The following is a 23,837-nucleotide window of genomic DNA, read 5'->3' as shown; positions in this document are numbered from 1 at the left end:
ACCATGCCTGGATGATTTTTTTTTTTTTTTTTTTTTTTGTAGTTTTTGCAGAGACGAGGTTTTGCCGTGTTGCCCAGGCTGGTCTCAATTCCTGGGCTCAAGCAGTCTGCTGTCTGCCCACCTTGGCCTCCCAAAGTGCTGGGATTACAGGCGTGAGCCGCCACCCCCAGCCTGCATGCTTTTTAAAACAACAATTCTATTAGTCACCCTCAAATGGAAACGGTGGCACCTGGACCATGGGTCAGCTTGCGGGTGGGCTCCTTCTGAAATCGCTTTTCTAACTGATAGAAGACAAAACTGCTTCTGATGGGTATTTGAAGTATTCCTTTCCTATCTCCAGATTACTATCATGGGTTACTATTTACGTTTTAAATGGGCTGGTATCTCTGTGCCCTCTATTTGTCAGCAATCGTCTTTCTTACTTTGACTTTTCTTCAACGTCCACTTTAAGTATCTCAGCATAGTTCTGAAGGGAGCATTCCTAGATTGTCCTGTCTGAGACATGAATTTTAAGAATTTTAAGGAAAGAAATCTGCTTGATCTAAATTTATCACTATTGGCAGCCTGTCCCTCCTCCCCTAATCAAAACAAAAAGCCAAAAGAAAATGGGGAAAAAAGAGAAAAGTTACTGGACAAGGACATGTTTTGTTTTGTTTTAATTTTGGGACATGTTTATTTTGCACATCTAATGGCAGCACCAAATTTAAAGAGAAACAAATCATGTTTTATTCTAAAATGTTCTTCTCATTTATGAAGCTGGGTTTTTTTGGTCTGTTAATTGAGTATACTGCTCCTAAAATGAGGAGATAACAGTTAAAACTGCCAACTGAAATATAATATAAATGACATTTCAAGTAATTGCTCTGAGAACTGTATTTAAAATGTGTATCCAGGCATCCTTCCTTCCCTCTCAGCTCCCTAGCATCTCTGTTTTTCCTAGTTTTTGTTGCCACTTCACGTGCTGATCGATTGACTGAAGTGCTTTGGTGATTGACACACTATAAAACTGGAAGTGAGCGATATCTGCGTTAGTAATTAGCTTCCTATTAAATAACTGCTTCTTTATTCCTGAGTAGTAAGTATTAATTCAAATGGTCATTTTACATTTCATTCTCTAATAATTTCATGAGACATAAAGCTTAGCACAAAATCGCCACTTTCACAGGGATAATTGAGCAATATTATTTATCAAACGCACTTAACTGTTCATCTAAATCTCTTTTGTCTGGGAAAAGTTCATTTCCTTCATGCAAGAGAGAAAAGATGCCTTCATTCACTGTTCAGTTACCCCCATGGAGGCAGGTAGGTTCTTCCATGGAGAATTTTCAGAGGGGAGTCGTGCCTGGTGTTGAGCCCTGTAGATTTCCTGAGAGCCTGCGGAGAACAGCTGCACTTTGTGGAGACGAGAGGCTTCCCTTCTCTCTGCACATGGGAAGTTGACCTCTGATGCTGGAAAATTCAGTTATCTGTATTTTTTAGACATCTGTGCCTGAGATGGATTTTATATATTTAAGTTAAGATTGAGGCCCACATGAACATTCCTGTCTGGATTCCTTTTTAGAAAGTGGCGTTTGATGTGTGCCTACTTTATTTATGTGACACTGTTTATGTGCATTCCAGTGATCATTAACAAAGGCTACTTGGTGGAAAATCGTGATGAAAGTGGATTTAAAAGTGGCTGTATCAGCTGCAGGTTTAGCAAGACTACATTGACTGTGAGTCTAGTGAGAACCCCTGCATCATCAGTTTGTGTTCAGCCAACCTTAAATCCAGAGAAAAGGCAGTTTAGTCAACCATGCAAAAAAAGGGCAAAAGAAATATTGTGGATTTTATTGGGACAAGGGTTTAATATTCTATATACCAGCCAGGCACAGTGGCTCACGCCTGTAATCCTAGCACTTTAGGAGGCCGAGGCGGGTGGATCACCTGGGGTCAGGAGTTCGAGACCATCCTGGCCAACATGATGAAACCCCGTCTCTACTAAAAATACAAACATTAGCTGGGCATGGTGGTGTGCACCTGTAATCCCAGCTACTCGGGATGCTGAGGCAGGAGAATCGCTTGAACCCAGGAGGCAGAGGTTGCAGTGAGCCGAGATTGCGCCACTGCACTCCAGCCTGGGCGACAAGAGAGAAATTTCGTCTCAAAAAGAAAAAAAAAGTTCTACATACTAACAGAAAATCCTTCAGTTTTCCTACATTATGTGTAAGACCAATTTGTCAACACAGGATTGGTGAATTGGGCCTGTATTAATCAGCTTGGACTGCTGTAACAAGTAGCACCGACTGGGCAGCTCAAGCAAGAGACACTGACGTCCTCACAGTTCTGGAGGCTGAAGTGTAAGGTAAAGGTGTCAGCAGAGTCGGTTTCTTCTGGCTCATAGTGGCTTATCCTCCCTGAGTCCTCACAGGGTCTTCCCTCTGTACTGTCCGTGTCCTAATCTGCTTTTCCTATGACACCAAAAATATTGACATAGGGCCCACTGCAATGACCTCATTTAACTTAATCACCTCTTTAAAGACCCTGTCACCAGATACAGCCATGTTCTCAGCTACTGGAAGTTAGAACTTCAATGTATGCATTTTGGGGGAAATAGTTCAGCCCAAAATGGGGCAAAATGAAGACAAATTGTATTTAGAGTCTTCATAGCACCTCTTCCTCTTTATCAGACTCACCACTCTCAGGACCCCTAGTTTGTGTCCTGGTCTCCAGTTTGAGGACCTTGAGGGCTATTGAGAGATTGTGGGAACAATGGCCAACATCCTAAGGAAGGCTTTGATCAAGATAAAAGTTAACTAACTCCTCCCTTGAAAGTTCATCCTGAAGTTTTTCACTGTGATTGTTTTTCTGTTTGGTATCATTTTCTAACATACAACTAAGCTCTCAGAATAAAAGCTGGCAAAAGGTTGATAAAATACTGGCACATGGTATTGAAATAATTATGGGCTGGGTCGGTGGTTCACATCTGTAATCACGGCACTTTGGGAGGCCAAGGTGGGTGGATCACTTTAGCCCAAGAGTTCAAGACCAGCCTGGGCAACGTAGTGAGATCCCATGACTACGAAGAAAATTTTAAAAAATCAGCCAGGCATCATGTGGCTTGTCTGTGGTTCCAGTGATTTAGCAGGCTGAGGTGGGAGAATCTCTTGAGCCCAGGAGGTCAAGGCTGTAGTGAGCTGTGACCATGCTACTGTACTCCAGCCTGGGTGATAGAGTAAGATCTTATATCAAAAAAAAAGAAAAAGAAACAGAGAGAGAGAGAGAGAGAAAGAGAGAAAGAGAAAGAGAAAGAGAGAAGGAAGGAAGAAGGAAGGAAGGAAGAAAGGAAGGAAGGAAGGAAAAGGAAGAAAGGAAGGAAAGAAGGAAGGAAAGAAAGGAATGACAGTGGTGGAAGTAAAAGGGTGGAAAAACTGGGTTAGGACTTACCAGTTGTCTCAGCCTGGGATTTCTTTCCTTTTCTTTTCTTTTTTTTTTTTTTTGAGACAGAGTCTCGCTCTGTCGCCCAGGCTGGAGTGCAGTGGCCGGATCTCAGCTCACTGCAAGCTCTGCCTCCCCGGTTCACGCCATTCTCCTGCCTCAGCCTCCCATGTAGCTGGGACTATAGGCGCCCGCCACCTTGCCCGGCTAATTTTTTGTATTTTTAGTAGAGATGGGGTTTCACCGTGTTAGCCAGGATGGTCTCGATCTCCTGACCTCGTGATCCGCCCATCTCGGCCTCCCAAAGTGCTGGGATTACAGGCTTGAGCCACTGCGCCCGGCCTTCCTTTTCTTTGCAATATCTAGAAGTAGCGCGGCATAGTGCTTAAGAGTACAAACTGCCTGGGTTCAAGCCCTGCTGTATACAGTTCAGCACCTGTAAGATACTGGGAAGATTACCTAACCTTTCTGTGCCCCAATTTCCTCATCTGTAATGGGGGGAAATGACAGTACTTACTTCGTAAGAAGAATGTAGTTGTAAGAATTCAAAGAGTTGTTGAGGCATGGTACCTCATGTCTTTAATCCCAGCACTTTGAGAGGCATCGATCATTTGAGGTCAGGAGTTTGAGACCAGCCTGGCCAACATGGTAAAACCCCATCTCTACTAAAAATACAAAAATTAGGTGGACGTGGTGGCGTGCACCTGTAATCCCAGCTACTCCGGAGGCTGAGGCAGGAGAACCACTTGAACCCAGGAGTCAGAGGTTGCAGTGAGCCGAGATCACGCCACTGTACTCCAGTCTGGGCGACAGGGCGAGACACTGTCTCAAAAAAAAAAAAATTCAAAGCATTAATAATTCTAATGAAGCATGTGGCATTGGCACTAGCCGCAGAAAGTGCTTCGTGGCATTAGAAGTCATTAATTGTTGTTTCTTGCACACTCTCCATCCTCTTCTCCGACTCAGCAGAATATCTGGAAGAGCTGCCACGGTACCTAACACATGAACCTGGTCTCCAGGTGAATGTAGGAATCTTTTTGTTTGTTTGTTTCTTGGCATTACAAAAACGAAAGTTCAGTGACCCTATGTGTGTGTGAAGATTTGGGGGCAGGCAGTACGCAGGGTGGCTGAAGGGCTCTGGAGTTGACACCACCTGGTTTCTTTGGGGACCTGCAACTCAGTAGTTTGTTCCTTGACCTCTCTTTTCTTCAGTTTCCAAATGTGTAAAATGGGCACAAAAACAATAACGGGGTTGTTTGGGATTAAATGTGATGATACATGTGTAAAGCTCTTAACATGCACGTGGTAAACTTGTTCTTTCCATTTTCAAATGTGAAACTGGAAGACAGAAAGTAATTCTGTTTCAGATGTCTTTGTAAATGACCTTGCCTTCTCTCCCTCCCAAATGGGCTGCCTGATCATCCTGGCTTATGTGGCGCCTCTGCTTTGTGAAGTCGTTTCACATGTGCAGCAGTGATGAATGATCACAACCCACATATTCATAGAGTTCAACTTTTATGATGCAAACATTTACAAAAACATTGGACAGTGTTGAGTAGCTATGAGAATGTTCTCCCTTGTCCTCCTTGTCAAAGCCCCTGAACACATTATTTCACTTTTTTTTTTTTTTTGAGACAGAGTCTTACTCTGTCGCCCAGGCTGGAGCGCAGTGGCGCAAGCTTCTACTCACTGCAAGCTTCCACTCAACTGCAAGCTCCGCCTCCCGGGTTCAAGCCATTCTCCTGCCTCAGCCTCCCAAGTAGCTGGGAGTACAGGCGCCCACCACCACGCCCAGCTAATTTTTTGTATTTTTAGTAGAGACGGGGTTTCACCGTGTTAGCTAGGATGGTCTCGATCTCCTGACCTCATAATCCGCCCGCCTCAGCCTCCCAAAGTGCTGGGATTACAGGCGCGAGCCACTGCACCCGGCCCTTATTTCACTTCTAATGTGCTTTAGAAATGGCAGTTGTCTTCGAAAGGAAAGCAGCACAAGCGCAGAGATAGCCAAAACATCCAACTCCCTGAAATCACTCGCACACTGAAGTCCATTGGAGAACATTTCTGGCAGGTGGAAAGAATTACTATAATGAGATAGAATTATTAGTCCCTATTGATTCTATGGAATTCCAGAATCAGGGAAAAGAAAAGCAAAGAAATAAAACCCAAGAAAACTCAGGCAATAAGACTCAGTAAATTAACAACTTCCTTCCGAAGACATACACATATAGGTGTATGTGTGTGTACGTGGGTAAATTTTTTTTTTTTTTTTTTTTTGAGATGGAGTCTCGCTCTGTCACCCGGGCTGGGAGTGCAGTGGTGCGATCTTGGCTCCTCCCAGGTTCAGGCAATTCTCTGGCCTTGGCCTCCCAAGTAGCTGGGATTATAGGCATGTGCCACTACACCCAGCTAATATTTGTATTTTTTTAGTAGAGATGGGGTTTCACCATGTTGGCCAGGCTGGTCTCGAACTCCTGACCTCTATTGATCTGCCCACCTCAGCGTCCCAAAATGCTGGGATTACAGGCATGAGCCACCACACCTGGCCTAAATTTTTATATATACATATATATATATTTACACACACACACACACACACACAGCTGACCCTTGAATAACTTGAGGGTTGGGGGTGCCAACTCCCAATGCAGTCAAAAAATCCATGAATAACATTTGACTTCCCTAAAATACTTAACTACTAATAGCCTACTATTGACTTGAAGCCTTGCTGACAACATAAACAGTTAACACATATTTTATGTGTTGTATGTATTGTATTATGTATTATGTATGTATTTGTGTGTTATATGTTTATGGTATATTCTTACAATAAGGTAAGCTAGAGAAAAGAAATTGTTATTAAAATTGTAAGGAAGAGACAATATTATATTTACTATTATTAAGTGGACGTGGATCCATCAAGGTCCTCATCCCTGTCATCTTCACATTGAGTAGGATGAGGAGGAGGAGGAAGAGGGGTTGGTTTTGCTGTCTCAGGGGTGGCAGAAGCACACAAAAAAGTTCATTTATAAGTGGACCTATGTAGTTTAAACTACATGTTTAAGGGTCAACTGTACACACGCACGTTTAGAGGTACATTTACACACATGTATTGTGTATCTATTTTACAAATTAAAAGTACTAGAGCTTGGTTTTTTAAAAAATCACCTGTATCCATCTGGGTTAAAGGAAGTCTGGAGTCAGTAGTAGTTCACATGGAGGAAGGCATGTTTTGGTTATTGTTGCTTGCTACCGCGACCTGAGTTAGTAATCTAAGTTTACTCTCAGAAAAGTGAGTGCTTGCTAAGGCTGAATAACTAAAACAGGGGTGTGATATTTTCACTACGTTCTTCACAGTTCAGAAAACATTTAGAGTTCTCTATTCAATTTCTGGGAGCTGCATTTTAAAATAAGGTTATGTCCAGAGCCTTATGACAAGGCGAGGATGTCTTGTTAAATGATGAATGTTTTCAGGAAACCAGAATATTAAGGATAAAAATGAGAGATTCTGGAGGTGATATATGATAGCTGTGTTCAGATACTTGAAGGACAGTTACATGAAAGTGGAATCCAAGATCTTTTCTGCAGCTCCAGCCTGTAGAATATTATGGGGGAGCTTGAATCAATGTAAAATAAGATTGTCTGGCCAGGCACAGTGGCTCAAGGCTATAATCCTAGCACTTTGGGAGGTCGAGGTGGGTGGACCACTTGAGCCTAGGTGTTTGAGACCAGCCTGGGCAACGTAGCAAGACCCTGTCCCACAAAAAAATACAAAAATTAGCCAGGTGTGGTGGTGCATGCCACTCTGGAGGCTGAGGTGGGAGGATCACTTGAGCCCAGGAGGTTGGGACTGCAGTGAGCTGATATCGTGCCACTGTACTCCAGCAGCCTGGGCAGCAGAGTCAGACCTTGTCTCAAAAAAAAAAAAAAAAAAAAAAAAAAATCCTCTAATGAGGGAGTTGTCTTAAAACAAAGGGACTGTCTTAGGAGCTAATGAATTTCCTGTCACTGGAAGTACTTGGAGAAGGCCTGGGGTTTTTGGAGAGATAATTCCTTCTCAGTGCTAGATTTTGGGCTAGATGTCTACCAGGGTCCCTTCCAAATCCAGGATTTGTCTGCCTAGTCTCCTCCTGCTGATAATAGTCATCTACATTCATTTTTTTCCCCAGTTTGTTTCCTCATTACTCTGACTTTTAATTTTTTTCCATTAATAGACATTTTTGGAACAGTTTTACATTTATAGAAAAATGAGCAGAAAGTACAAAGTTGCATACTCCTCACTCTCTCCCTCCCCTCCAGTTTCTCCCGCTATTACCATCTTTCATTCGAATGGTGCATTTGTTATCACTGATGAGACAATATTGATGCATTATTATTGTTGAGTGCATAGTTCACATGAGGGTTCCCTCTTGGTGTTGTACGTTCTGTGTGTTTAGACAAATGTGTAATGACATGTTTCCACCGTTAAAGTATCATACAGGGTGGTTTCACTGCCCTAAACATCTCCTGTGCTCCACCTATTCATCTCCTTCCCTCCCCCTGAGACGCAGGTAGCCACTGATCTTTTTGCCGTCTTCATCGTTTTGCGTTTGTCACAGTGTCATACAGTTGGAATCATACAGTATGGAGCCTTTTCAGATTGGCTTCTTTCACTTAGTAATATGCATTTATTTATTTATTTATTTATTTATTTATTTATTTATTTATTTTGAGATGGAATCTTGCTCTGTCACCCAGGCTGGAGTGCAGTGGCACAATCTCAGCTCACTGCAACCTCCGCCTCCCGGGTTCAAGCGATTCTCCTGCCTCAGCCTCCCGAGTAGCTGGACTGCAAGCATGCACCACCATGCCCAGATAATTTTTTTGTATTTTTAGTAGAGACGGGCTTTCACCGTGTTAGCCAGTATGGTCTCGATCTCCTGACCTCGTGATCCATCTGCCTAGGCCTCCCAAAGTGCTAGGATTACAGGTTTGAGCCTCCACGCCCAGCCTATTTATTTATTTTCTGAAACAGAGTTTCTCTCTTGTTGCTCAGGCTGGAGTGCAATGGTTCAATCTCAACCCACTGCAACCTCTGCTTCCCAGGTTCAAGCGGTTCTCCTGCCTCAGCCTCAAAAGTAGCTGGGATTACATGCATGCGCCTCCATGGCTGGCTAATTTTTTTGTATTTAGTAGAGATGTGGTTTCACCGTGTTGGTCAGGCTGGTCTCGAACTCCTGACCTCAGCTGATCTGCCTGCCATGGCCTCCCCAAGTGCTGGGATTACAGGCGTGAGCCACGGCGCCTAGCCTTTTTTCTTTCTTTTTTTTTTTACGGCCTCTCCAAGTGCTGGGATTACAGGCGTGAGCCACGGCGCCTAGCCTTTTTTCTTTCTTTTTTTTTTACAGCCTCCCCAAGTGCTGGGATTACAGGCGTGAGCCACGGCACCTAGCCTTTCTTTCTTTCTTTTTTTTTTTGAGACAGAGTCTCACACTGTAGCCCAAGCTGGGTGCAGTGGCGCAATCTTGGCTTCCCATAACCTCTGCCTCTGGGGTTCAAGAGATTCTCATGACTCAGCCTCCTGAGTAGCAGGGACTACAGGCACGTGCCACCACACCCACCTAATTTTTTTGTATTTTAGTAGAGATGGGGTTTTATCACGTTGCTCTGGGTGGTCTCAAACTCCTGAGCTCAGGAGATCCACCAGCCTTGGCCTCCCAAAGTGCTGGGATTACAGGCATGAGCCACTGCACCCAGCCAGTAATATGCATTCAAGGTTTCTTCATGTCTTTTTGTGGCTTGAGAATTCATTCTTTTTATCTTAATATTCCATGGTCTGGATGCACCATAGCATGTGTTTCTATTTACCTGTTAGAGCACATCTTGGTTGCTTCCAAGTTTTGGCAATGGTGGTGCAGGTTTTTGTGAGGACCTAAGTTTTCAGTTCATTTGGGTAGACACCCAGGAGCATGACTGCTGAGTATGGTGAGCATTTTTACTAGTGAGTATGGCAAGCATGTTTAGTTTTGTAAGAAACTGCCAAACTATCTTCCAAAGAGGATGTACCATTTTACATTCCCACCAGAAATGAATGAGAATTCCTGTTGCTCCACATCCTCCCCAGCGTTTGGTGTTGTCAGTGTTTTGGATTTTAGCCATTCTGGAGATGTGTAGTGGGCTGACTTTTTTCTCATATTTAGTTGTGTTATCTCCAAATCACTATAAAAATACTTTTAACACTACTGTTAATGTAACATAACACAAGTATCTTTCAAGATCCAAATAACATACACTGGAAACAAGAACAAGCTCTTATGTTCATACCAATATTGTTAATAATAATAATAATACAAATTTATTTGTACTTTTTGAGTTTATTCTGGAAACAAATGCTACTAAGAGATTATTCACAAGACACGTTTCTGATTAACATGTATGAGCAGTTATACTCCAGAGCTTCAATTTTGGCAACCAATGTATACCAGTTCTCTCAAGATGCACTTTTGTTTTTAAACAGCTGCTACTGATTCTATTTTTTTAAAAAATTATTGTATATATTTAAGGTATACAACTTGATTTGACATACATATACACTATGAAAGAATCATCCATCACAATCCAGATAACTAATATATTTATCACTTCACATAGCTACCCTTTTGTGTATATGATGAGCATACATAAGATCTACCCTTTTAATACATAAATTTCTAGTATACTGTACAGTATTGTTATCATCCATTATATCTTCAGAACTTATTCATCTTGCATAACTGAAACTTTGTATGCATTGACCACCATCTCCCTATTCCCCTCTCCCACAGCTCCTGGCAGCCACCACTCTACTGTCTGATTCTAAGTTCAACTATCTTAGACTCTACCTTTAAGTGAGATCATGCAGTAGCTCTCATTCTGTGCCTGGCTTATATCGATTCTGGACTGAGACTTTTCAGTGTCTTTGTTTCAGGTCTTTCAAGTTGCATATGTCATCATTAAAGCTGCCAATGCCCCTCGACCTGGAAACTGGATTTTGGAGCGTTCTCTAGACGGCACCACGTTCAGCCCCTGGCAGTATTATGCAGTCAGCGACTCAGAGTGTTTGTCTCGTTACAATATAACTCCAAGACGAGGGCCGCCCACCTACAGGGCTGATGATGAAGTGATCTGCACCTCCTATTATTCCAGACTGGTGCCACTTGAGCATGGAGAGGTGGGTATGGTGCCCGCTGCGGCAAGATCTGTTTCCTCATCAGAGTCTCCCTGTCTCAGATGTTAAGACAGCCGTTGTCATGGCCAACATTAAAGACGCAAAATTGATCTCTGTCAATACAAAACTCTTTAACATACCTATCTAGCTCTATTTAAAGTGGCCATGAGTCAAGTCTGTTATGAGTAATTTCACAAACAATGTAGTTTACCTTGTTGACTTCCTCTCTTCAAGGAGGCTCTCAGTCTTCACTCTGCTCTGATTTAATGATGCCCTTGGATCCTCCTTCAGAGCATCTTCCCCACAGCACCCTGGCAAGAACGTTTGTTGAAATATTAGAGAGCTAAAATGTCCCCCAGAGTTGTAGTTCTCAGTTTTCTCAATGTTCTCCTCGGTAGGTGGTGAGCGCTGGAGACTCTTGAAGTCTTGCAGCTTAGTTCCCAGCGTGCCCAGATTGTATACACTTCCTTAAAGTCAGGGTGTAATGAGAAACAGCCCATTCTTTAGTAGCACCTGGCTCGAAGAGATGAAACTACAAAAACTCTCCAGTGCTCTTCACGGCGGGAACTCTGCAGTGAGCTGTGTGTTGTTTCAAGGGCAGAGATTAATTAAGGCAGCCTGTATCATTCAGGCTTTGTGGTACTTTTTCTTTGTTCTTCTCGAAGCCTATTCATAACATCTAAAATTTGCTTCAGAGAAGGTGTAGCCCCGGGACAGATGCTGAAATATTCTAACCACATGGAGAGAAACAGTCCTCTTAAAAGATCTGCAGCAATAATGCCATAATGTGATGAATGCTATAGTCTTTGTTCTTCACATTGCAGTCTGGTTCCACATCTGATCTTCGGCAAGTGAGGGTTTTCTTTTATATCAAATTTTAAAGTTTGAGACGTAATTTACATTCAGGAAAGCATACAGATTTTAAGTATATAGTATATCTGAGACACTGAAATAGATAACTTCAATAAACTGAAGACACTGAGATCATGGTAATTCACATGTAATTAACAAATGTTAGACATACTTTTACAAGAAGCTAGTTGTTTTGTTTTGATTTTAGATAGTATCTCTTAAAGATTCTATCCTGACATTGGACAATCAGGGCTATGTTTTTGCATGCTTAAAATTGACATTTGTGGCCAGGTGCAGTGGCTCACCTCTATAATCCCAGCATTTTGGGAGGCTGAGGCAGGTGGATCACCTGAGGTCAGGAGCTCAAGACCAACCTGGTGAACATCGTGAAACACTGTCTCTACTAAAAATACAAAAATTAGCTCTACATCGTGGTGCACCCCTATAGTCCCAGCTACTCAGGAGGCTGAGGCAGGAGAATTGCTTGAACCTGGGAAGTGGAGGTTACAGTGAGCCAAGATCGCGCCACTGCACTCCAGCCTGGACCATACAGCGAGACTCCATCTCAAAAAAAAAAAAATTGACATTCATCTATTTTGATGCCTTCATCTTCAGATTCATACATCACTCATCAATGGCAGACCAAGCGCTGACGATCTTTCACCCAAGTTGTTGGAATTCACTTCTGCGCGATATATTCGCCTTCGCTTACAGCGCATTAGAACACTCAATGCAGATCTCATGACCCTTAGCCACCGGGAACCTAAAGACCTGGATCCTATTGTTACCAGACGCGTGAGTATGGGACGGCAGTCCTGCCACTATGAAAGATTAATTTTATTTAAGGGAACTATTATTTTTCTTCTTTCCTTTTTGGTTGTTCTTTCCCCCACGTGTTGGCCATTTTTCTTGCCAGTGGCTATATCCTTATTTCATGTAAGATTGCTATGTTGTTACAGATGCTACCTTTAGGTGATGGGCCAAAATCGTGTCCTCAGGTCCCTCACCCACCCTGTCCCCGTAGTGCCATAATGTGGTGAATGTCATGGTCTTTATTCATCACATTGTAGTCTGGTTCCACATCTGATCTTCGGCAACTGAGGATTTTCTTTCATAGCAAATTTTAAAGTTTGAGAAATAATTTGCATTCAGGAAAGCATACAGATTTTAAGTATATAGTTAAGTGTATAAGACTGGTGTCACAAAAATCCTCATATCCCTTCAATAACCCAGGAGTGGGATTACTAAGTTATAGGATAGGTGGATGTTTACCTTTTTAAGAAAATGCTAAACTTACATAAAAAGTATTTGTATCCAGCTGGGTGTTGTGGCTCACATGTGTAATCCCAGCACTTTGGGAGGCTGAAATGGGAGGGTCACTGGAACCTGGGAGTTTGGGACCAGCCTGGGCAATAGAGGGAGACCTCAATTCTATTTAAAAAATAAAAATAAAAGTAATTGTATCCATTTTGTAGTCTGACCAGCAATGTGTGAGAGTTCTGGCTGCACTACACACTCTTAGATATTTAGTGCTATCAGTCATTTTTATGCCGGCTGTTCCTGTGTGCATGTATTGGCATTTTGTGATGTTAATTTGTGTTTCTCTGATGACTAATGTTGACAATGTGCTTACTAGTATACAATCAGATTTTTTTGTTCATTTTTAAATTGGACAAAAAATAAGCCTCCTTGTTACTGACTTATAACATAATTTTATATATTTTGTGTATGAATCCTTCATCAGATATGTATATATTGCAAACATATCCGTTCTACTTGGTGTTTGCTTATTCAGTTTCCTGTGACTTTTGATGAGCAGAGGTTTTGTGATGAATCCCAATTGACCATTTTTTCTTTTATGATTAATGCTTTCTATGACCTCAAAAAATATTAGCTTATCCCAAATTTACCAAGATATCATGGTATGCTTTCTTTTAGTAGCTTTATAGTTTTAGCTTTTACATCTATAATTCATTTCATATTAATTTTTGTATTTGATGTGAGGAAGGAGTCGGAGTTTTTTTGTTTTTTGTTTTTTTCCTATATGTATATATAATTGTTCTAGCACTGTTTGTTGAGAATATTTTGCTTGTTTTGGGGTCCTTGTTGAAAACTATTCAACCTTATTATTGTGGGTTTATTTCTGGACTCTCTACTGTTCTATAGATCTATTGGTCTATTCTTGTGCCAATAACAAGCTTTCTTGGTTACTGTAGCTTTATAGTAGGTCTTGAGAGGTCAGGTTTCTTGTATTTCCTTATAAATTTTAGAATCAGTTTGTCAATTTCCGTAAAAAAAAAAATAAAGCCTGCTAAGATTTTCGTTGGGATTCCACTGATTCTTTAGACCAATTTGGGAAGAATTTTAGAAGACATTTTAACAATGTTGAGTCATCCAATCTGTGGACCTGCTGTAACTTTTCACTTATCTAAATCTTCTTTAATTCGCCTTGGCAGAGTTTTATTATTTGAAAACGTCTTGTTCAATAATGCTCAATAATGTTCAATAATGAAAAAAGAAGGCCGGGCCCAGTGGCTCATGCCTGTAATTCCAGCACTTTGGGAGGCCTAGGCGGGTGGATCACGAGGTCGGGAGATCAGGACCATCCTGGCTAACATGGTGAAACCCGGTCTCTACTAAAAATACAAAAATTAGCCGGGTGTGGTGGCGCATGCCTGTAATCCCAGCTACTCAGGAGGCTGAGGCAGGAGAATAGCTTGAACCCAGGAGGTGGAGGTTGCAGAGCCGAGATCACGCCACTGCACTCCAGTCTGGATGATAGACCACTGAGACGCCTTATCAAAAAAAAAAAAAAAAAAAGGCACGCATAGTAAGACTAAACTGTTATTATTTGTAGATGACATGGTTATGTATGTAGAAAATCTACAAAGCAACTACCAGAAATAAAAAGTGAATTTAGCAATGTTGCAATATACAAAATCAATAAACAAAGGTGAATCACATTTTTAGTCACTAGCAATGAATAATGGAAAAGGAAATGTAAAAGGAAGTCTATTAACACTAACATGTAAAAACCTAGAGAAGTGGTGAGTGCATTTCTTCAGAGGCAAGCACTTTGTTCTGTTAATGTGATTGACGTTTCTTGATTTTTGTGTGGCAGACTAACTTTGCATTCTAAGGTAACTCTTAGTTGTTCATGATCTTTTCTAGAGAGCGCTGTATTCAATTTACCAATGTTTTTAGGATTTTCAGTAATGAGTTTTGAAAGAATACTGACTTGGTTTAAGATGCAGCCAAGTTGGGGAATTCTTTTAGACTTCTTTGGGTTCTGATGATCTAATTTGAGCCTAATTTATTTTAATTGAGCACAGGATTCTTTGTGCATGAAATATAATTTTTAAATGTACATGTAATTATATTTTAGATTGCCAGTAAAAACTCTTAAACCACATGAGATATTTGTTGGTGTGCCAACATTTTCATTTCACTGAAATCTAGGTTTTAATTTTTGTTCATGACTTTCTTTTTCCTTAGTATTATTATTCAATAAAGGACATTTCTGTTGGAGGCATGTGTATCTGCTATGGTCATGCTAGTAGCTGTCCATGGGATGAAACTACAAAGGTGAGTTCTAGTATTTTACATTTCACTAAAACTTCAAAAAATAAATTGTGCCTATAATATTTGCATTACTCTTTTTTATTCAAAACAAACATGAAAGGTATAAAATTATGTTGCAAAAAAAACAGATTTTCAGAAGTTTAACTGGTATCATTTTTAAACAATTTCATTTTGCTTTGGAGGATATGTTTCTAATTAAGTTCTTACAATGATTTTTTTATGTGATAAAATATCCCTAACATAAAATTAACCATTTGAAAGTGTACAGTTCAGGGGCCTTATTAATTTTGAAGCCCTTCTGTCTATAAGAAAGTCAAACAAAAAACATGTGCAATTATAAATTATGTTTACATTTTTTTAAAGAAGGGTTTTCTGTTCCTATTTTCTCCCCTTCCATTTTGTTGGTACTAAATCAAGATTTAAAAGGGGCGTGGTGGCTCACACCTGTAATCCCAGCACTTTGGGAGGCAGAGGCGGGTGGATCACTTGAGGCTAGGAATTTGAGACCGGTCTGGCCAACATGGAAAAACCCCATCTTTACTGAAAATACAAAAATTAGTGGGGCATGGTGGTGTGCACCTATAGTCCCAGCTACTCGACAGGTTGAGGCAGGAGAATCGCTTGAACTCGGGAGGCGGAGGTTGCAGTGAGCTGAGATCATGCTGCTGCACTCCATCCTGGGTGACAGAGCGAGACTCTTTCTCAGTAAAAAATTTAGAAAAAGATTTAAAAGTTTATCTGTTTTAGCATTACATTAAATGAATAATATGACATCTTCTTTTATTTTTTAAAAATTTTTATTTATTTATTTATTTATTTATTTATTTATTTATTTTGAGACAGAGTTTCGCTCTTGTTGTCCACGCTGGAGTGCAGTGGCAGAGTCTCGGCTCACTTCAACCTCCACCTCCTGGGTTCAAGGGATTCTCTTGCCTCAGCCTCCCGAGTAGCTGGGATTATAGGCACGTGCCACCATCCCCAGCTAATTTTTTTGTATTTTTAGTAGAGATGGGGTTTCACCATGTTGGCCAGGCTGGTCCTGACATCTTCCCTTTTAAAACACTTATGTGAAGTTACTTCTTATTTTCTTCTAATCTTTGTAATTCTTTACCTCTTGAATAGGACTATTCTATTATCGATGCCGAAAAATATATAGATGAACACTAAGAAAATTATTAACAGGAGCTTCTAAACCCTTAATGTCCATGCATCTTTTTAAAAAAAGTTTTTATTAGCTAAGTCGTATTCTGGTTTTGCTTTCTTCCTCTTTACTTCTGTTTGTAACCAGGTTATTTGTATATATTGGCATCTAAAAATTAAATGCCAGCTTGCTTTGATGATATTCATATATCCTTTGTCGTGAGGTCTTGCCACAACAGAGGTTCTGTTGTGACAGATAGGTTTTGACAGATAGGTTCTTTCTGTCATGAAATTAAGAAAAATAAGCAGATACATTTTCTGATCCAGTTCTGGCTTCCTTATTGTATAGAAACTGCAGTGTCAATGTGAGCATAATACTTGCGGGGAGAGCTGTAACAGGTGCTGTCCTGGGTACCATCAGCGGCCCTGGAGGCCTGGAACCGTGTCCTCTGGCAATACATGTGAAGGTCAGTATGCTTAGAATCTGACTGTCAGTGCACTTTTCCTCTTACTACGTCTAAGTTTATGGTGTCTTAACAACTTTTTTTTTTTTTTTTTTTTTTTTTTGAGACAGTCTCGCTTAGTCGCCCAGGCTGGAGTGCAATGGCGCGATCTCGGCTCACTGCAAGCTCCGCCTCCTGGGTTCACGCCATTCTCCTGCCTCAGCCTCCCGAGTAGCTGGGACTACAGGCGCCCGCCGCCTCGCCTGGCTAATTTTTTGCATTTTTAGTAGAGACGGGGTTTCACCGTGTTAGCCAGGATGGTCTCGATCTCCTGACCTCGTGATCCGCCCGCCTCGGCCTCCCAAAGTGCTGGGATTACAGGCGTAAGCCACCGCGCCCGGCCCTTAACAACTTTTATAGTTAGCAAGTAACTTGTTTTCTTAGAAATTTAAGTAGTTGCCAAAGCTGCAAAGTATCTTAAAATTTTTACTATTGTGGCCTAAATGTATCTTTATGGGTTTGCTGTTTTATCTACAAGTCCCCCTTCCCATATAGTTTATTATTCTGTATTAATTTTATTTTAGTTTTTGTTTTTGTTTTTTTACCATGGGATCTGCCAGGTTGTATATTCCGTATTGATTTGGATTTAAGTTTTAAATAGGCAATATATTCACAAGGGTCCTACAGCTAACAGTATGTAAAAGTACGTAGTAAAAAGCATGACTTCCACTTGCTTTTTATTTTGCACTTTTTATTATTTTCCTTTGCATTTTTTATTATTTTCTAGTATGCCCTTCCTAAAATTGCTATGCATATAAAGCATACATTAACATATCCCTCCAGCCAATACAGTTCTTTACACAGAAGACAATGTACTATGCATGCCGTTGTATACATTGCCTTTTTTTGTTTTTTGTTTGTTTGTTTGTTTGTTTGTTTGTTTTTTGAGACAGAGTCTTGCTCTGTCGCCCAGGCTGGAGTGTAGTGGTACGACCTCAGCTCACTGCAACCTCCGCCTCCTGGGTTCATGCTTCATGCCATCCTCCTGTTTCAGCCTCCTGAGTAGCTGGGACTACAGACACCCGCCACCACACCTGGCTAAATTTTTGGCTTTTTAGTAGAGATGGGTTTCACTGTGTTAGCCAGGATGGTCTCCGTCTCCTGACCTCGTGATCCGCCCACCTTGGCCTCCCACAGTGCTAGGATTACAGGCGTGAGCCACGGTGCATGATCCACATCACTTTTTATATTTAACAATGTATCGTGAAAATCTTTCCATATTAGCAATTAGAAATGCTGTTTTCAAAAACAGTTGCACAGAATTTCGTTATACAAATGTAGTATAATTTATTAAACAACCACCTATCAATGGTTATTTTGATGGTTGTTAGTCTGTTGTCCACACAAACAATTATGCAGTGATTAACCCTGTATAGGTCCTTCTCAGGTGGGTAAATACTTCTGCAAAATGTAATCCCAGGAGATGGTTTCCTGGGTCAAATGGGTATGTGCATTTATTATTTTGATATTAATAGCTCTTCCCAATTGTCTTCCATAATATTGCCCATATCTTATTAACATGACTTATTCTAGGATTTTAATTTAATCTAAAGTCATAGAACTTACTTAGGGAGGTTGAGAGTTTTCTTTGTATAAGGCATGCTACATCAATGAACTGAGATGTTAAAATATTCTCCTAGCATGTAATTGTCACAATAAAGCCAAAGACTGTTACTATGATGAAAGTGTTGCAAAGCAGAAGAAGAGTTTGAATACTGCTGGACAGTTCAGAGGAGGAGGGGTTTGCACAAACTGCTTGCAGAACACCATGGGAATCAACTGTGAGACCTGTATTGATGGATATTATAGACCACACAAAGTAAGAGTATTTCTTTGCCATTGTCGATCGTCATCTTCCCCAGGTGGAAAAGAGACTTTGTCAAGTCTTAACCTCTGTATTGGAGACTTTTGTAATATTTCATTTATATCCTTGTTACACTAGTAGTGTTTTTATATATATAGTTCCTACTCTATCTGTCCTGCTTTTCTTGCTCAAAGTAGGATGTCAGTCATTGTTATTTAACTTGAATTTAGGGGCCCATTAGCTATGTAATCCTGGGTCATAATACTAGCTACAGATGTGAAAATTCAGCCATAACTAAAGCAGCTGTCTCTTGCCTGTAGGAGGTGTTCAGCCAATCTTTTTTATTTTTATTTTTATTTTTTGAGACAGAGTCTCGCTCTGTCACTAGGCTGGAGTGCAGTGGCATGATCTTGGCTCACTGCAACCTCCGCCTCCCAGGTTCAAGTGATTCTCCTGCCTCAGCCTCCTGAGTAGCTGGGATTATAGGTGTGTGCCACCACACCCAGCTAATTTTTGTATTTTTAGTAGAGACAGGGTTTCACCATGTTGGCCAGGATGGTCTCAATCTCTTGACCTCGCGATCTGCCTGCCTTGGCCTCTCAAAGTGCTGGGATTACAGGCATGAGCCACCATGCCCGGCCGTGTTCAGCCAATCTTTAATTGACTTGATGTGTAGTTGTTGCATGGGTCCTTGTGGAGGTCTGGTTATAACGTGGCTCTGAGAGACAGCAGAGCGAGGGGGGCTGGATAGCAGGGATAATGGAAAAAGACGCCACTTTGCTAATGGTACTAACTACTGTCACCATCGAAAAGATGTTTGGGCTTCCTGGCTTGAGATCACCTTATCTTCCTGAAACCTAACTCCCACCCCCATGCACAAAATAATAGTCTCATCTTGAATAAAAAGTCAATACCTTCTTATTGATACTATTGCCAACATTGCTGTTATTTCTAGTAAGAGAATCCAGGGCAACCTCTGCCTTTCAGGTGTCTCCTTATGAGGATGAGCCTTGCCGCCCCTGTGACTGTGACCCTGTGGGGTCCCTCAGTTCTGTCTGTGTTAAGGATGACCTTCATTCTGACTTACGCAATGGTAAGCACTTGATTCACTTTTGTGCTTGTAGTTGATTTTGTGTGTGTGTGGAAGATGTGCACATACTGGAACTATTACCATTATATAGCCAGTTGGTAACATGATTCTTTATTGATTCTTTTGTTCACCAAGTATGTATCAAGCACCTACTGTGTCTCAGGCAGTTTTTGAGGACCTGGGAATATGTACTTAACAAGGTAGTCAAAGTCCTTGCTCTCAAAAACACTAAACAAACAAGTACATGGGTAATGTAATGCCAGGTCAAGAGGTAGTGTCATGGACATAAAGCAAAATGGAGGGAGATGGGGTAATGAGGTGACAATGTTGGGGTGATAAAATGACGTTTGAGCAGATAATTGAGCATTTGATGAAAGAAGAAATAAGGCTCATTTTAAAGCCATGTGTGTAACACAGTAAATAGCAATTGCTCTGCTTAGCTTTTAGAAGACATTCGGAGGGCTTTTGCATACCTCATCTCACAGAGCAAGCAAGTCCTCCTGTTAACTTGGTAAATGCCAGAGTTCTTTCTTTCCGTTTCAAAAACTGGCAGATTGACTTGCAAATACCAGGGTCTCCTGAATAGGTTGCATCTGTTCAGAGACTCCTGTGACTCCATCAAGTTCTCAGCCACTGGCAGTTAAAGTGGATATTGACCAGCAGGGATGGATGGGCCCCCCAGCAATGGGGAGGGTAAATTACCCAACTGAATTGATTCTGACGTGCAACTGGTGAGGGGATGATGATGATGATAATGAAGATGATGATGGTGATAGTGGTGGTGACATTTACCATCAATTGAGTTCATTTAAAAATATATATCATTTAAACTTTTCAACCACAGCAGATAGAAATTACTTAGCCCACTTTACAAGCAAGGAAACTGTAGCTCAGAGCAGTTAAGAAACGTGCCTGAGATCACACGGCCTGAAGCTTTCAGAGCTGACATTAAAAGCAAAGATAGTGCTTGCTGCTCTCTGCCACTTGCATCTGTGCTTTTTATTTTTTACAAACAGTTTTATAATTTACAACGATACAATTCTCCCATTTGAAGTCTACAATTCATTGTTTTGGTGTATTGGTGCAACCATCGCCACAATCTAAGAGTCGAACATTTTTTTTTTTTTTTTTTTTTTTTTTTGAGACGGAGTCTTGCTCAGTCACCCAGGCTGCAGTGCGGTGGCGCGATCTCGGCTCACTGCAAGCTCCGCCTCCCGGGTTCTCGCCATTCTCCTGCCTCAGCCTCCCGAGTAGCTGGGACTATAGGCGCCCGCCACTACGCCCGGCTAGTTTTTTGTATTTTTAGTAGAGACGGGGTTTCACCGTGTTAGACAGGATGGTCTCGATCTCCCGACCTCGTGATCCGCCCGTCTCGGCCTCCCAAAGTGCTGGGATTACAGGCTTGAGCCACCGCGCCCGGCCAAGTCGAACATTTTCATCACCCCGTAAAGAAGCCCCTTACAAACTAGCTGTTACTTCCTACTTTCCTCCAGCCCCTCCTCCCAGCCCCTGGCAATCATTAATTAGCTTTTTCTTTGCAGATTTACCTATTCTGAACATTACATAGAAATGGAACCATATATGTTGGGTTTTGGTGACTGGCTCCTTTCATTTAGTATAATGACCCTTTTTCAGGATCATCCGTGTTGTAGCATGTATCAGTATTTCATCCCTTTTTATTACCAAATAATATTTCATAGTATGGACATACCACATTTTATATATCCATTCATCAGTTGATGAACATTTGAATTGTTTCTACTTTGGGGCTATTCTGAATAATGCTACTAGGGACACTCATGTACAAGCGTTTTGTGGATGTATGTTTCATTTTATTGGGTGTTTACTTAGGAGTGCAATTGCTGGATCTTACAGTAACTTTGTACTTAACGTTTTGAAGAAGTACCAAAGAATTTTCCAAAGTCACTCTACCATTTTATATTCTCAGCTCCCTCCGTGGGTTTCATCTCTGTTTTCTTTCTTTAAACAAGGAATTGGCAAACTATGGCCCATGGGCTAAATCCAGCACACTGTCTGTCCTTTTGAATATAGTTTTATTGGAACAGAGATGTAGCCATTTGCCTGTGTATTCTCTACGACTGTCTTCAAACGATAACGGCCGAGCTGAGCAGCTGCAGATGATTCTCTGAGGCCAAAAAGCCTAAAATAGACACCTCTGACCCTTTACAGAAAACGTTTGCCAACCCCTGCTTTAAACCTCTTTTGCCTTCGTGTTGGGTCATTGCCATTGTTGTCTTTCTAGGGAAGGGGCCGGGTCAGTGCCCATGTAAGGAAGGCTATGCAGGAGAAAAATGTGATCGCTGCCAACTTGGCTATAAGGATTACCCGGCCTGTGTCTCCTGTGGGTGCAACCCAGTGGGCAGTGCCAGTGACGAGCCCTGCACAGGGCCCTGTGTTTGTAAGGTAAGTGGGGAGGTCAGAGATGCCCCTGAACTTCCTTTGAGCTTCTCTGGAAAAGGAGTGTTTTCCATTGGCTCCAATGATCAGTTCTCGAGCAAAGTGGTAAGGTTTAAGCAGAGCTGCCCTTGCCCCTTCTCTCCAAGCCACACCGAGTTGGCTGTATTATGTATGTTTGGACTTACGTGGGCATCTGGCTGGCTTTTTTTGTACCTGTGGTAATGGTCATATATTCCAGAGGCATTTCTGTGACTTCTTAGAGGACACCAAGCACTGCATACCTTTATATTCCCACCTCCCTCTGTAGGCCTCATCTCTGTTTTCTTTCTTTAAACCAGGACTTGGTAAACTATGGCTCGTGGGCCTAATCCGACACGCTGCCTGTTTTTGTGAATAAAGTTTTATTGGAACAGAGCTGTATCCATTTGCTTATGTATTTTTATGACTATGTTCAACCAGTAAAGGCTGAGTTGAGTAGTTGGAAAAGAGATGCTCTTGGCCCCTACCTGAATTCTGTGATATTCTTTTCCAGCTTTGTATTTGGAGGAGAACCAGGTTAACGTTACATTTCCGAGAACACCAGTTAAAGGCAGACATGCTATTTTGAGTTTCTCTTAAAAGGGAGTTGAATAGTCACGAGAAATGCATTAATGTGGTGCCAGTGAGGGGTTTTATTTGGCCTTATAATATTAATAACAATTTCTTCATAATTCATAGGATATTCCATTGTACCTATGTACTTATTCCCACCTATGCAGTCTTAGGCACGTGTTATATATGACTGGAAATAATCTTGAGCATTTATGAATAAGACAGAAGATTCTATAGCTGTCTTCAGATTTTGAGATGCTAGAAAGATCAGTAAAAAATGAAAGATTTAAAACAAAACAAAACAATTTAAATAGAATGACCAACTTTTAAGACCTCCAGCCTTGTTCTTGGCTACAAAATCAAATTATATATATTTCAAAATCTCTATTCTGGAAATATTGACTTTATGAGGCCTCACCTTTACTTTGGACGTTTATTTTCCTGTCTCTGTGAATCACTGAACACCTTGTGAATGTCATTCTTGTGAATGTCATTTTATTCATTCTGGACACATTGGTTTCAAAGCTAATCTTTTCCCCTAACTTACAGGAAAATGTTGAGGGGAAAGCCTGCAATCGCTGCAAGCCAGGATTCTACAACCTGAAGGAGAAAAACCCCCAGGGCTGCTCCGAGTGCTTCTGCTTTGGCGTTTCCGATGTCTGCAGCAGCCTCTCTTGGCCTGTTGGTCAGGTGGGAGGCGCCATCTACGAGGCGGGATTTCATGAGCAGGTCGTATTGCACAAGCTTGGCACAAGCTGTGTGAGGAGGAAATGAGGATGACTTCCCCCGTGACACCACTCTCATCGCTTTGCAGTGACACTGACGTGGGTCATAGGCAGCCCTCTGCTCCTCAAGTTTCTTTATAGGTCATGTGCTTACTCCCACACACATTTCTCTATAGAAAAAACAGGATGATGTGGCACTAGAGAACACGTCATGTTTCAATTTCTTCTGTGGGGAAATGGATTAGGTGGGGAGGTCAGCGTTCCCCCTATCTGCCCCTGCTGCCCTCGGGCCTGGGAGCGCAGCTGGCCATGGGACCATGGGAATTTTCCAGCTAAGAGGCTAAGGAGTAGGACGCCCTCCAGTGGCAAGGGTGGGAACAGCAGCACGTGGTGCAGGGTTAATGAATGCAGGCCAAGTTGTTTCGGGAACCAGGTGAACTGGGGTGATGGGTTCAACAGGGGTCTCCAGGGGTGGCTAGAAGAGGTGGAGATGGTGTGATGGCTGCAGGCAAGGGAGGAGCTGCTCAGTAGG

General features: G+C 41.6%; 1 protein-coding gene across 2 annotated transcripts in view; it reads left to right on the top strand.

Annotated features, from left to right (window-relative positions):
- Window positions 1–23,837, top strand: part of LAMA1 (laminin subunit alpha 1) — a 165,800-nt gene that overhangs the window by 50,674 nt on the left and 91,289 nt on the right. For both annotated transcript variants that reach the window (XM_050767166.1, XM_050767164.1), the window contains exons 4-11: window positions 10,361–10,603; window positions 12,068–12,247; window positions 14,948–15,037; window positions 16,524–16,641; window positions 18,318–18,496; window positions 19,469–19,574; window positions 21,835–21,995; window positions 23,130–23,270. In XM_050767166.1, the coding sequence (XP_050623123.1) occupies window positions 10,361–10,603; window positions 12,068–12,247; window positions 14,948–15,037; window positions 16,524–16,641; window positions 18,318–18,496; window positions 19,469–19,574; window positions 21,835–21,995; window positions 23,130–23,270 (1,218 nt within the window). The remainder of the gene's footprint in view (window positions 1–10,360; window positions 10,604–12,067; window positions 12,248–14,947; window positions 15,038–16,523; window positions 16,642–18,317; window positions 18,497–19,468; window positions 19,575–21,834; window positions 21,996–23,129; window positions 23,271–23,837) is intronic.

Source organism: Macaca thibetana, chromosome 18 (assembly GCF_024542745.1).
Source record: "Macaca thibetana thibetana isolate TM-01 chromosome 18, ASM2454274v1, whole genome shotgun sequence".
Lineage (NCBI taxonomy): Eukaryota > Metazoa > Chordata > Mammalia > Primates > Cercopithecidae > Macaca > Macaca thibetana.
Note: the sequence above shows the minus strand (reverse complement) of the source record. Positions and strands in the feature narration are given on the sequence as shown.